General features: G+C 43.5%; 1 protein-coding gene across 1 annotated transcript; it reads left to right on the top strand.

Moving 5' to 3' along the window:
* The first annotated feature begins 729 nt into the window (after nucleotides 1-729).
* On the top strand, nucleotides 730-13,805 carry LOC147418039 (uncharacterized). The gene is made up of 4 exons (XM_086506870.1): nucleotides 730-861; nucleotides 1,026-2,188; nucleotides 2,416-2,542; nucleotides 12,155-13,805. Exons 1-4 carry the CDS (start codon nucleotides 805-807, stop codon nucleotides 13,472-13,474), a joined length of 2,667 nt encoding a protein of 888 aa, XP_086362996.1. The 5' UTR covers nucleotides 730-804; the 3' UTR covers nucleotides 13,475-13,805.
* The last annotated feature ends 1,710 nt before the right edge of the window (nucleotides 13,806-15,515 follow it).

Here is a 15,515-nt window from a genome sequence, read left to right as displayed (position 1 = left end):
CTAATGGAAGCCACACACAACCATGTTGATTAAGACACTAACACTAGTGGTGAGCATGGAATCCAAGTCGCGAGATGATCCATGATCTTAAGATTAGGGTGCATCTTGAGATTGGCTTTTCTCTCAAGATTATTTTTTCTCAATTGATGATCCCAATGAAGTGAAAGGGCAACTGGACCATTGAACAAATCCCTAGCACCCCTAAGGCACAGAAATAGGGGGGGATATGAAAAGACTTCTAGTCTAATAGGAGTTCCTCTAGGTTTGGTTATGATTCATGAGGGGCTTGAGCTATGAAATGCTCTCCAAGGGGACAAGAAGATATGGGAGGCTTTGATTCACATTTAATAATTGTAGTGTTTTTTTAAATAGTAGCCAAAAAGCGGCTTTGACGACTGCAGTCCCTGGAGAACAATTTTGTTTGTATCGTTGTTGTTTGTATAATGTCTAGTGCACAACATATTCCTCCTTTGGCTAAAGCTCCCTTATTTAAAGGCAGCCTTGTACTAGAAAAATATTTCCACTTGAAGGAAGCTGAAGCGCCACTACGCTGGCAGCTGAAACCGTCAGATGGATAGAGATGGACGGCTTGGATGGTCATTTGGTAGCTCAAAACGTGTGTCATGCGATTGCCTCCCTCTCTCTCTCTCACACACACACGCCTCTCTCTCTCTCTCTCTCTCTCTCTCTCGTTTTATCTTTGTTACTGTAGCTCGCTCATTTTGATTAGTGGAGTTTCTCTCGAGTGCTCTGTTCTGCTGATCTCTCTCTTTCTCGAGCTGTGCTGATGAAATTGAGCTTCTGATGCAGCTACTCGAAGCTTCACAAGATGAGGAGGTCACTCCATCTCCAACAGGCCCGGTAAGACGAGAGAGAGAGAGAGAGCAAGCGCGCGCGCGCGCGCGCGCGCGTGTGTGTGTGTGTGTGTGTGTGTGTGAGAGAGAGAGAGAGAGAGAGCATGTTTTGACCTAAGAACTAGCTGCTGAGCTTTGCTTTTACGCTTTTTTGGTCTTCTGCTGTGGCAGCTATCCCCGAGTGCAGCACTTACATTCCTATGGTGCAGTGGCGATAGCATGGATTTCACACCTTTCAACAACATAACAAAGGCATGTACTGAAGGCAAGCCTGCAAACCAACGCAAGGCCAATAATAACATCATAGATGACAACATCATGGACAATATTGCATGCAGTGATCTGATGCTGCAGCACCTGCAGGATCATATTGGGCCTGCAGGCCAGCATCTCATTGGCAGCAGCAGCCCTAATTTTCTACATATGAATCATGATGCAAGTGGCCATCTCCGCACTCCCGTCCACTACGGTGGTATGACAGCTGGCAATCTACAGGCTGATATTCACCCATGCACAGCTGACTATTGCAGCAGTATGGTCGGCTGCGGCGGTGGCGGTGGCGGCCGCACTATCTCGACTGTCACCAGCGCGGACTCTCTCATGCAGCATGAGAGCTTCCAGGTGAAGCAAGAGGAGGAGTCTCTACGTGCAGGATATATCTTGAAGGGCCCAAGAAGAGGGACCAGAAGCAAAGAGAGAATGGGAGACCACCTCATTGCAGAAGCTACTGATAATTTGCCTCTCTTACCCCACCCTTCTAACCCAGGGTTAACCCTTAACCTGGATGAGCTTTTGACAGCCAGCAACTACACAGAAATGATAGGCAAGCTTAGGAGCAGCAACTTCAACATGGAGGGCCAGCTTGGGAGTACTGCTGGTGTGAATGTGGGCTATAATGGCAGTAATTTGAATTTTCACAATAATGAGGACAAAATCAATAATTTGCAATATGATGAGCTTGGACATTTTGTTAACCCTGATTTTGGGTATTGGAGGGGGTTTAAGGGGTGCACCAACCGTTTAGAGGACGTTCACGCGCTGGACCTGCAGGTGGAAGAAAATAAGCGGAACCTTCAGCTTGAAGAGCTCAGGAAGGTGCTATGCGACACGTCAGCTAATAGTAATAATTTATTTCTCAATAATTTGCATGGCTCCGGCCTCAACCTGAATGGGTTTAACGCCACGTTGCCGAGCTTGAATGGCGGCTTCAACATCAAGGATGAAGCTGCTCTGTCTCTGAAGAGGGTGATCAACAGGAGCTCTTCACAAGCGAAAGAGGGTGCCGCTAATCACAAGCCCACCATCAAAGGGCAGTGGACTCCTGACGAAGACAGGTATAATTAGGGTTTACACACGCGTACGCGCGCACTCACCACGGGGGTTATAATCCTTCAAAAATGCATGGCCACCCGAGTTATAACTAGCGCTACAACACGCACGCACGCACGCGCACGCACACACACACACGACGTACCCCCAGTCCCATGGATGATTGCGCGCACATTTGTAACCAGGTAGCGCTGCTGCATGCAGATGTTAAGCGTTTTGTGTATTAATGCAGGCGCTTGAGCCAGCTGGTAGAGAAGCACGGACAGCAGCACTGGTCACGCATCGCCATGGACCTGCCCGGTCGTAAAGGCAAACAATGCCGAGAGCGCTACCAAAACCATCTCCGCCCCGACATCAAGGTACCCTTCTTATATACACTCTTGTATCTTAAGCAGCTAATTTTTGGAACAAACAACCTTTTTTGGGTAAAATGATCTTTTTGCATTATCCAAACTGTCTTTGGCTAAGTCACTTAGAAAAAATGTACTGTAACGCGAGAGTTCCATAGAAAAGTATTTAAAGTTTTAATACTCACGTAAATATGTACACAAAAAGATAATAATTTTTTAACTCTAAAAGAATGATATATATATATATATATATATATATATATATATATATATATAAAAAGATGATAAGAGTTTTAAAAAGATGCCTTAAACGCAAGTGATATGTAGTATTACACATTTTAGAGAAGGATCTTATATTCTTAAAAAAATTTACATAAAAAGAGTTTTAGAATATCTTTAAATGCACATGATATGTGGACATAATGCTGTAGTATTATAGAAAGATTGCATAGTAGAAAGTCTTTGGCACCCTAAGGATGTTGAATACTTAAATTACTAATATTTCTATATATATCCCTTACTGCTTGCCGCGTCTAAAAATCGTAGCACCTATAAGTGGCTCGTTCGTTGATTTATTTATTTACTTTGGAAGATTCCTTCCACCTGAGGCATTCCTTCCTCCCACCTGAACCATTCATTCCACCTTTGTATTCTAATTACCCTTGAAAACTAGGATGCAAGATTCGAACTCAACCCCAAAGAGATCATAGCTCACATGGAACCCTGCTAACCAATCGAGCAAGGTTGCTATGCCATATGCAGATGCCCAATTTATTTAATATTAAAAAAATCCCTCTTAAGTCCTCACCTCACTAGTGTTGTGCCACTACTCCTGCCTCGAAATTGTTGTGTCAATGTGTCTGCCTTTGCCTCGCTTTCATCATCGCTTGGTGCCTCCCCCATGGATTGCCACCTACCTACAAACCCACGACACCTCTTTCCTTTCCTGCTAGAAGGGATCGTCTCGGACCCCCACTTATAATATATTAAATAAAATGTTAGGTTACACGGTACACATAGAAACAGTGAAACATTTACACATTCATACATTCACTCACTAATGTTGGTCTCTTTAAATAAACCCACCCACTAAACATGCTCAAGGAGGGTGCGTTTTTTTTAAAAAGATACATGTAATTCCACACATCGGCTATCTAAATACCAAATTAAGACATACACAAGAGAAAAGAACTTGCAGTGGAGTCGTCATGACAAGAGCCACCAAAGCAAGTCGTCCAAAAATAAACCAACCGCACATGCTTCACCCTAGATCTATCAAGCCAGCATCATCACCAATACCATCAATGCCTAGCCACAACACCCAAAGCCAATAGTGTTGATGATCAAACTCCAGAACTTGCAAATAGAGCTTCGCCCAATCTCTAGCATCTCTTGGACACAAACAGAGATTCACAAAATAGGTTTGCAGGTTCCACATACTGACTCCTCCCCGTGCGTGCCCACCACGTTTCCAACCAATGTTTAGTCCCAATAAGCAGGACGGGCAGAGAACTCTCTACCAAAGGAAAAAGAAAGATGGGATGGGGTCCGACAAAGGACAATTGAAACCATGCCAAGGAAGATTGGTAACCAGGAGTCCCCACCGAGATTGGACATTGCCTCTCGCACACAAATGCCCTCTACACCCATGCATCCTGCTGCACTGTCTAGGGAAGCCCTTGCACATCCCCCCTCCCAAAAGCCTCCCTCCTCACAAGGCGGCAAGGAGGATGATGCTCCAACCACAAAGCGGCCCAACTCTAGAAAGATCCCCTTGTAATTCAAGTGCAATTTTTCTTCATAATTCTCACATTTTGTGGTTTATTTATATTAAGAGAAAAACAAGAAAGATACACCATCACCCATGCAAAATTACCTTGCCATCGATACAAAGGGACTACATCGAAGTGGCTTTTATGAGGAGCCAACAATCCTTACAACCATATAAATAACAGACTCAGAGGATAGTGTAATGTGACACGGGAGAGCGAAAGAGATTGACAAATAGATAATTCAAAGAGTACACAAAATAGAGAATCTTTATTGATGTAATATCATTGTAGAAGGAGCATAGACCATGTCATAACCTCTCGACCACCCTCGAGCTATCCCACTCTCAATCACGTCTCACTCTCAATCACAATCAAAATCTCATGCACACTGCAATCACAATTACAATCACACTCTCAATCGCACGGTTGTTTTGATAATAGAGACTGTCTCCCAAAATAGCTAGCCAAAAATTGGCTATTATCATTGCCAAACTTCTCTCAATCGCCTAGTTGTCCCGATGATAAAGGTTATCTCTCAGAATAGCTCGCCAAAAAGTGGTTATTTTCATTGTTGAACTCCTCTCTTTAGTAAAACAACAGGGCAAAAACAGGGTCAAAAAGAGGTATCATGTGCACAACCACAAAAGTGGCACTAAAAATATCCCACGTACTAAAGAGATGTCCTAATAGTTTAGCCATTTTCAACGGTCTGTGTCTCTCAAATGGCTCTGAATCTGTCAAGACGATCTCATGTGAAATTGTTTGTCTCGTCATGCTCTATGACAATCGTGCGATGCAATCAATTCGTAAAATTTAACTTATATGTTGGCAATTTCTATAAAAATGGTGTAAATCAACATTTTCTACGTTCTTCTTAATCTATGGGTAGAATGAGCATCGAAACAATAGAATCTGAAAATACTCAAAGAGCTAATAATCTCGTTATATCACCCTCAAAAGTGGCTCTTGTAGACAAACTCAAGACATCCAAAAGATGGTTGAGTGGGTTCTCCCAATTTTGAGTCAATTTGTTTAGCAAGAATATTAAGATGCTCTCATCTCTCCAAAGTGAAAACATAGGGAGCCAACACGTGGAAGAGAGAGAGAGAGAGAGAGAGAGAGAGAGAGAGAGAGAGAGAGATAGTTTTGGTTGAACGAGGTCGATTTTTCTGCTATGAGGACACTGCCATAGTCAGGATGTGCTGGAGCTGTAGGACAGACCTTGGTAGGGTAGCTCAAGCCGGTATGGCTAGGGGAGTGAGGAGGCGGTGGGGCCACAGCGTGCAGCAAGATGGTCATCGCAAGCAACAAAGGTCATCGCAGGCCCGAGCGCCATGGGAGAGAAGCATGTGAACGGGCAGAGAAAGCCAGTTGGAGGCGAGCAGCGCTGGAGACGTTCCTGTGCGGGGGGGAGGGGGCTGTCCTCACTCGCGATGGAGCTGTTCTCCATGACTGTGCAGGGATGGCTTGGCGAAGCATGGGGCCACAGAAGGCAGCGATGGCGAAGCAACCCCCACGGGAAGAGAGAGGAGAGATGGAAGAGAGAGGAGAGAGAGGGACTATTTACCTCTTTTTGTTTCGTGGAGGATCTGGCGAAATTATGGGTTAATCAGAGCGTAGACCCAGTAGGCAGTGAGTAGGTCCAAGATCTATTGTGGAAAAGATTTTAATGATAAATTCCTTCATTTTATATCCCTCGCTTCGAAAGATCTTGTGCAAGGACCCTTTGAGCTTTGTTTGATCCTCCAGGTGGCTACTGAGAGAAACCTTTTAATTTGCCTAGGAGAGCCATCACTAGGAGAAATTGTAACATGGTTTTCACTAGCTGAAATGACAAGAGATGAGGATATACAAACATTGTTCTTGTCCTCCTGCTATTCAGTTCCATAAGTGGACTAACATCTTCAATAATCACATCCTCCACCTCCATGTTGCACGATTTCTTAGCTCGTAGGCAAGTATTCTCACTTGATGGTAGCTTGGGCTCTCGATCAACTCATTTCCACGTGGTTTTGTTCATTGGGCTATAGGTACGTAGCCCTTTCCATAGGACAAATCGGAGCGTAATGATCAATCCTTTTACATTTGTTATGGAAAATGAAGCACGCGCCAATTCTTGCCAAAAATCTCTAAAGTATCCCATATTAAAATCTATAGTTTCACAACATGCACACCTTAACAACTAGTCCAAATCTCATTCATTGCATCTTTGGCAGGAAAAGCACACGATCCAACTTTAAAGCAATGGATTGAATGTGTCCATGCAGCCAAAGCGAAGTTATTGAAATGTGACCCACACTGGACAGAAACACATAATCTCTTCCTCTTGGTAGAGCTTGGTGTCCATGGCGTTGCATATACAAAAGAAGAGGTACCCCTTACGCTACCTCTTATAACTAAATTGTGAATTGCTTGCTCAAAAGTACATGTAGCTACATAGAAGCCCTTGCCCACAATTGTGAATTGATGGTGGACCTCAATTCTGCTACTTAATATACCAACCACCCAATACCATAAGTCTTGTGTCGACATCCATCTATACATATAGATGGATAGATATATGATGGACCTCAGTTCTTCTACTGAATATAATAGCCACCCAATACCATAAGCCTTGTGTCCACATCCATCTATCCATATAGTAAGTCACAACTAATTTTGCACAGCATTCTGTCAAGCTTAGTAAAGCTACATCAGGATTGAAGTCCACTTGCACCATACATCCATCGGCACCCTTACTTTGCTTGAATATATTTACACCGTGTAGCAGTTCTTCAAAAATTATGCATTCAGCAAAAGAGATTGGCCTCATAGCTTTCTCATGACATCTTGTGTACAAGCAATTGTCAGAGTTGCATTTTTACCCTCGAACAAGAAGACAAAACATGGTTGGATAGATGAAGAAGCATCCAACTCCAGTATAATGTGCTCACCATGCCTAGCATTTAAATGGAATCCCCCCCCCCCCAAAAAAAAAAAAAACTCACAATTGTGAGTGGATGTATTGTATTCACTAGAAAAAATTTAAATGCAAATCTTTTTTTTTAATCATGGCCAAAAATTTCCACAAGAGACCGATGTTCATGATTTCACAAGGAGCCACAACCTTGCATCCATCATAACATATATAAAATCCTTAGATCGAGGCAAAACATGATCTAATGGCTGCACATGGTCTTGACGACAAGAGCTAGCCTATATCCACTCGTCTAAATCTTGCTTTTCTCAATCAAAAAATACTCTCCTTGCTTTCTTGGACTATCTCAAAACGTACGCAACAAAGAGATCCTTATCAAACACTCAGTAGTTCGTGACATTTTAAATATGGCGAAAGAAGAAGAATCTAACAACTTGAGTACATATAAGAAGTGCTTGTCTTTTCTTCCCTTTCCCTCTTAGGACAAATCATTTTTGGAGAACCGTATCTTCTAGGTTCTTTGGATTCACTTGCATATCTTTCCTGCTAGGCATATAATCCCCGAGCACTCCTTAATTAATTAGGTGGGTCAGGTTCTCACTGGCCGTTTTGCAACTCGAGAAAATCTTAAGGATGTCAGGCTTTTCTTCTAGTGAAAAATAATTAAGAAACCACCAAGCATTAAATGACAATATCACACAATATAGAGAAGAAGGTTATAAATAAACTTCATTGTACAATTTACTCTTAGCATAACGTATGGACATAACTTAGGGCTCTCCTAAGTTTGACAAAAATCAAATTATTATTTCTTATGGTTTATAGGAAATAGCTATGAAGAGTCACGAGGTGCAGTGAATGAAGTATTCACGTGCACATTCTGTAAAGGCATAGGGTCTATGTTGGTCATGAATGAAAAATTTACTTTCCCACCCCCCTCATTTACATCCTTAGCTCCATGTTCGGAGCGAGTGGCTCTACTAAAGGTTTCCTTCAAGCGGCTAAGCACGCTCGGCCCGGACCGCGGGTCCATGGCATGCATGTCTTGGCTTGAGCTATCGGGATTAGGAATTGGGAAACCCTCCATGACATCGTAGTTAGAGGAAGAGTCACTAGCCGCTATGTTCGGGTCTTGGTTTGTACTACCTTTGGTCCCCACCGAGGGCCTCGAACCTAAGGTAGGTGGATATTGAGAACTCGCGTAAGTCAAAATTCTCTCTAGGTGCTCCGTCTCTAGCACACAACCAGAGCGTAGATGCATGTGCCTTTGGCACCCTACAAGCATCGATGAATAACCTCGAAGGTTAATCGCTTACTTTTTTAGGTGTACGTTTTCACTCGTTTTTTTATGTTTGTTTATGTTTTTTAATGATCGATTTTTTTATTAAAGTGTGTGATAGCTCAAAACAAGCGTATCACTCAGAGGGTCGCGGTGTGCTTTACATCACAATGTAATGCTCAATATTAGTATATTTCTCTTAGCATTTTCATAAAATAAACACTCGAATTAAGAAGAGCTTTGCAAAAAGTAATCTAATTTGTGCTATTTTGGAGATGTCAAAATAGATACGAGTATTGCTAGATTTTGCAATACAAACATAATTTTTAAATTTATTTATAATTTGATCGTAGTCGTTATCATTCGACGCAACATTCATACAATTAATTTGAGGAGGAAAGCTAGGAGCATTAGTAGGGGTAAACAAATTTTTGGTTCGTATTTCAGCTATCAAATCACGTTGATGAGTTTTGGACAAATTCTCACAATAATTCCTACATTGTGACTTACCTCAACATCATGAGCTTCTGTGAGGGAGGCACCGCATACCTAGTTAGGTACGATTGGGGACAGGGGACCGCCGGCCTGGTGGGGGGGCCGGTGGTCCCCTTCCCCCAATCGTACCTAGTTAGGTATGCAGTGCCTCTGGAGCAGAAGCTCATGATGTTATTCATTGTATGAAAAACACTGGAAAAGAGTCCCTTTTCCTACATGATAAAATTTCTAAATCTTTTTGTGCATGTTTCGTCTGATCGGTGCAACTTAAGTTTTTATGTTCAAAAATAATTTTTCATGGTGCAGTTTACTTTATCAGCACGTGAAACCCACACGAGCACATAGTAAGAGCATCACACTACCAATAAGGTGGTCACATGCTTGAAACTCGGGTTGTGAGGGGGGTGGACAATGCCGATGACTTCTTGAGGGTCGTCCGATCGCCTCAAGATTCATGGGAATCTCTACCCACCATCGATCTGACATTCTAGTGTTCATTCAAGACCCTGGGTATCGTGGGAGGAAAGTGTGTTCTGTAGAGCATGGTTGTGTAGTATGGATACACAAGGGAAATTTGGTGCTATTGTGCTATATTTCAAAATCGAATCATCATTCATACACTCCAAAATTGCAATAGGATTTGACAAACACCTTGTTGATGTCTCTTGTTCATTGTGACTTACCTCAACATCATGAGCTTCTGTGAGGGAGGCACCGCATACCTAGCTAGGTACGATTGGGGGCAGGGGACCACTGGCCCGGTGGGGGGGTCGGGGGTCCCCTGCCCCCAATCGTACCTAGATAGGTATGCGGTGCCTCTCGAGCAGAAGCTCATGATGTTATTCATTGTATGAAAAGACTCCAGTAGGTCCTCCCAATTTTGAGTCAATTTGTTTAGCAAAAATATTAAGAGATGCTCTCATCTCTCCAAAGTGAAAAGTACATAGGGAGCCAACACATGGACGAGAGAGAGAGAGAGAGAGATAGTTTTGGTCGAACGAGGCCGATTTTCCTGCTATGAGGACACTGCCATAGTCAGGATGTGTTGGAGCTGCGGGACAAACCTTGGTAGGGTAGCTCGAGCCGGTATGGCTGGCGGAGTGAGGAGGCAGTGGGGCCACAGCGTGCAGCAAGATGGTCATCGCAGGCAAGGAAGGTCATCACAGGCCCGAGCGCCATGGGAGAGAAGCATGTGAACGGGCAGAGAAAGCCAGTTGGAGGCGAGCAGCGCTGGAGACGTTCCTGTGCGGGGGGGAGGGGGCTGTCCTCACTCGCGATGGAGCTGTTCTCCATGACTGTGCAGGGATGGCTTGGCGAAGCATGGGGCCACAGAAGGCAGCGATGGCGAAGCAGCCCCCACGGGAAGAGAGAGGAGAGATGGAAGAGAGAGGAGAGAGAGGGACTATTTACCTCTTTTTGTTTCGTGGAGGATCTGGCGAAATTCTGGGTTAATCAGAGCGTAGACCCAGTAGTATGCAGTACACAAGAAGATTTAGAAATTTTCCTACATGAGAAAATTTCTAAATCTTCTTGTATGGAAGGGTAGCACTTTCCAATGAGCCGTTCAAATCCTAATATTGCTAAGAAAAGCTTTGCAAGTCTTACATGTTCCCAGAACAAATTTTGGCCTTTTCACCAAATTTTACCACTTAGATATCATTGATGATTTTACAATCAGAACCAGTGCTTGAAAAAACCTAGTTTTAGTGTAATCCCACCTACAAATTTTGAGATTAATTACGTCTTAATCCTAAATTTGAAGGTGAGAAACCTTGCAAAATTTAGAGAATATTTAGTGTAAAAACGTTGAAATTTAGTCAATTTACCTCTAAAATTTCTTATATGTAGGTTTGCCAAGTTTCCGGGAAAAAAGTTTTTTTCCGACCACTGATCAGGAATTGAAATTATATGAACCTTTTGACGTCTTTCTGTGTGTTGTAATTTTATGACTTTGTTCTCACATTCGTTCTAATTAAATGAAAAAATCATGTTTGCAGTCATTTCGATGGCACTTCAGACATTTGGAAACACTAATTACTTAAACTTCTTCTTTTTAAAATTTGCTAAAACCTTTAGAGTTGGTTGAAAATATTTAATATCTCTAAGCATTCTAATTACGAGTGTGTGGCTTGTGAGAGAGAGAGAGAGAGAGAGAGAGAGAGAGAGTCCCTTCTCTTGCATAGGAGTACTCCCCATGCAGGGCCTCCCTCTATTTCTTTCTTTGCCTTGGGGTCCACTCCCCTTTGCAATCCCTCTCCTATGCCACATGGCTGTGGCTTACAAGCTGCATTAGATAGTACTAGTAAGGCCGACGGGCTTCGCCCGCCTCTCTCTCTTTGCGTCGTTGGGCTCCCGGAGCTGCAGGCCACACCCGCCGCTTGAAGGAGCTTCTGACACGTAGTAGCAGGAGGGAACCAGAATTCCCTCCCCCATTATCCTTAGTATAGATAGATATACATATAGAAGAAAAACGTTAACTCGAGAGTGGATTTATAAAATATATAGTGCCCGTTACCTCGAGAGTGGATTTATAAAAAAACCAACTATATCACATGCGTTCAAATGTTATTAAGAAAACCTTTATACTTACATGTTCCGAGGTAGTGAAAATGACCTCTTTTTCTTGTTACACTTATGGATTTTAATTTCATTTTTCAATTAGAAAACCCGTTGTAATAAGTAAAATAAAATAAATTATAGGAATTAAATACCCCTCCTTTTGAATGCGCGTTACACCCTAGATCTCGAGGTCGTGCCCCAATACTCGAGGCCGGAGCTAGAGAGCAAGTTAATCTCTTCATATAGGTACTAGGTCCAATAGTTCCTAATGTAATGGGTTATTTCTAAATAGGGAGTATATACCTTAAAACACATTTATACTAAATATAAGGTTTTGAAACAGCTCATTTATTTATTTTTTGATAATGATTATAAAATAGTCTTTGATTTACTCCTGGAGTTTCTGTTTTTAATTCTCAAAGAGCAAGTATGTTGTTGCATTAAGTGGAATCTCTGCAGATACCTTCCGTGGCAAAAATGCAAGTTAATTCTAATCATAGTTTTGTTGAGTTATACTTAACCCTCTTCAGACCTTGCTTATTTATAATTTTGTTTTCAAAGGCTAACTTATAATTTGGTTATTGATATGGTGGTGGCAGAGAGATGATTGGAGCAGAGAGGAAGAGGAGCGGATGGTGGAGCTACATGCACAGTTTGGGAACAAGTGGGCAGAAATAGCAAAGTATTTGCCAGGACGGACAGACAATGCCATCAAGAACCACTGGAATGCCACCCTTCGTCGCCAAGACAATGGCAAGAAGCACAAGCGCTCCGATGGCTCGAGTTGCACGGTATTGCGCAAATATCAACAATCCCTCTTTGCCGACAAGAAGCTCTCGGTACCCCACTCTTCCTCTAATGACCCCTCCAAGCAACGCAAACCCCCTCTTCATATTGAGCCCCCTCAAAACCCCCATAATCCCCCCCTTAACCTTGACCCCCTCCCTAGGCCCGAGCTTCATCCATCTCTAACTCACTCCCTCCCCTCCCTTGATCCCCCTCTTTGCAGCCCTAATCCTTTGGATAGCTTGCTTTGCCCTCCCACTAATCCTTCTTACTTGAACCCTTCCTCCTTTGCTAGCTCTCTATTGATGCATGCATGCTCCCGCCCTCCTTCATTCTCTCATGTCAATGCTCTTCTTCACGGCCGGCCTTGTAGCCCCGCCTTCTCAAGTTTGCCACCATTAATCCATGATCATCAACCCATTTTCGCATCACATCCAAGCTTACTAGGTGCTAATCATCCCTCCATGGTCTCCTTCATTAGTAACCATCAAGGTGTGAATGATAATGGTTTATGCACCTCTCATAGCAATGCATGCCAAAGGGATTGCGACACATCAATCAACGGCACCTTGATGCAGAGTCAAGGATTATTACATGACTACATGAAGGAGGACAAGGTGAAAAACTCTAATCAAGGCAATTTTTTGTTCAAGAGTGCACGCATGAATGAGGCGGATAGCCTAAGCAGTGTAGTGGAGGCGGCCAACGGGTACAAGAAAGCACACAATGATCAACACAAAGATGCAACATTGAGGGAGGAGCAACAACTACTCAAGAGGCTCAACAAAGAGATCAATGAGATAATGGTGATGGGTGATATGAATGGGGACCTAGGCAAGCTGGGCTCTAGCTTCTACAACACAAGTGCAAGCAAGGATGCCATCAAGCCTACAAACATGACCTTGGAGGAGCTTCATTTTGGCAAGGTATGCAATATGTTTGAAGAGAAAGCATATTCCAAGGATATGGACCTCATAGAGATGGTCACACAACAACCTCATATTGCTAAGGATCCCTCTCTTGACAATAGTGAGGGGGTCGTTCCGCTTGCTTGTAGTAGCGACGATGACAAAATGGCCTTTTACAATCCCTTTGTAACCGATGAGGAGTCTTGCAATTTGAGAGCTTGGTGATAGAATTGTTCATTTCCACTACACACTAAGTTGCCTATATACACACACAAAGTGATGATCACTCATAAACTTAATCATGCTTACCATACGGGCCTAGCGCCAACCTAACCGCGGTTAGCTTCAACTATCCGTCGATAGCCCCCATGAACCCTAATTTCGCTTGACTCTAGCTAGCAACTTATTCATGGAACAATCTAATCTTGCTACTACAAGGCTTTAAAGAGATTAGTCTTGGTAAGCTAAATTTAAAGGCCTAGTTAGCAACTGTGATGATTCTGTGTATTGAGCTTCCCCTCACACTCCATCTTGATGGGGTTGTAATTGTGGCAATTTTTTGAGCTTCTATGTCTGCTTTGAAATATTTTCAAATTCCAAAGAGTATTGCAAGAAGCGCCCTCTCCCTAGTTAATTAAGCTCATGAACTGAAGCCAGCCTTAATTATCATGGCTCTTTTTCCTTAGAAGAAAAACATATTGCAGCTACTTTGTTCTTAAGTGTCAACGGTCACAAGAAGTTTTGGACAAATTCTCACAATAATTCCCACATTGTGACTTACCTCAACATCATGAGCTTCTGTGAGGGAGGCACCGCATACCTAGTTAGGTACGATTGGGGGCAGGGGACCGCCGGCCCGGTGGGGGGGCCGGGGGTCCCCTGCCCCCAATCGTACCTAACTAGGTATGCGGTGCATCTCGAGCAGAAGCTCTGATGTTATTCATTGAATGAAAAACACTGGAAAAGACTCCATTTTCCTACATGAGAAATGAGCTTTCGGAGACATAGATTTCTTGCACTGCCAACTCTCTCTCTCTCTCTCTCTCTCTCTCTCTCTCTCTCACACACACACACACACACACACCCTTGGCCCTTCAGGCCATCTCCCAAAGAAGCACAGGAATCAAAAAGAGGTTGAACCTTCGTTGGCACCCTTCACAAGGCCTACAAGGGTGGCCTCCACCAGCTCCAAAAAGTTAGGGCCTAGCAAAGGAAGGCCATAGGAAAAGGGGCCAATTTTATACCAAATTACATCCAAGTTCGATAAACTTACATTTCATATAATCCCCTCTCAAGACAATCTCTTGTGTAAGGTTTTCCCAAAAGCTCTTCTTGTCAGGGTTTGTGCTTTAGGCGTGGGCGTGAGGAAGATCTCAATGCCTTGCTTGCGAGGGGTTTAGAGAGGGGGTACTCAATGGAATTGCTTCTGGTAGGAGGTGTTTGCATGCTGCTCTGGTACATGAATTTACTTGGTGCAAAGCCGTGGGAGCCACCTTTAACTTCATTTTCTCTATAATGAATACAGGGAGAGAAAGTGAGAGTTGACTTGCACTCTCACCTTCTACTCCACTAACCCAAGCAGCTGTATGTGCTTCTCCTTCTTCCCCAATGCCCCCTCACACACTCTCCCTTGCTAGTGCACCTACGCACACACGTACCCGCACGCATGCGCACTCTACAATTGATAACAGAGCCAGGTTGATGGACACGATCGACGCACGCGTGGCTTCCCGACAATCGGCACGAGAGCGACAAAGCTTGGCCATGGCAGCTCGAGCAAGGCAAACACGATCGCCTCGCGTAGCTCCCCTTTGGAGAAGGGAGAATCTTTGAGAGAACAAGGAATCCCTGCAGAAATGGTGTTTTGTGTTGAGTTTTCATAACATTGTAACAGGAGCTTTTGTTAAGCTTGAGTGCTTTAGGACTCTTGATAGAATCGAACAGGAAGCTTGCAAATCGATCATCAAAGTTTGCAAAAGTCGATAAGAAGAAACTCAGACCATAAGCTCATAAAGCAAAGGGCTTGTGAGCAAGGAGATCTCGCTCGGAGCTTGAATCGAGCTCAAGGCAAAAGAATCGAGATCTGCAAGATTGAGAAAGCATTGCAGAGAGTCGACGGCGTTGGGGAAGCTTAATTGGGCAGCGAGAGCAGTACAAAGCAAGGCCACTAGGAATTTTGCAAGGCAAAGTCGGGCAGCATGACATATTGAGTCAAGGCGAGGCAGCAACCAAGCTGGGAAAGCATAATCGGGCAGGTTCGAGCAAG

Source organism: Adiantum capillus-veneris, chromosome 30 (genome assembly GCF_014529385.1).
Source record: "Adiantum capillus-veneris isolate H3 chromosome 30, ASM1452938v2, whole genome shotgun sequence".
Lineage (NCBI taxonomy): Eukaryota > Viridiplantae > Streptophyta > Polypodiopsida > Polypodiales > Pteridaceae > Adiantum > Adiantum capillus-veneris.
The sequence above is the reverse complement of the archived record's forward strand: the minus strand, read 5'-3'. Positions and strand labels throughout refer to the sequence as shown.

Coding starts and splice junctions, on each gene's coding strand:
- LOC147418039 (XM_086506870.1), top strand. CDS start 805: ATGCAGCTACTCGAAGCTTCACAAGATGAGGAGGTCACTCCATCTCCA. Junction 862..1,025: donor CTCCATCTCCAACAGGCCCG/GTAAGACGAGAG, acceptor CTGCTGTGGCAG/CTATCCCCGAGTGCAGCACT. Junction 2,543..12,154: donor ATCTCCGCCCCGACATCAAG/GTACCCTTCTTA, acceptor TGGTGGTGGCAG/AGAGATGATTGGAGCAGAGA.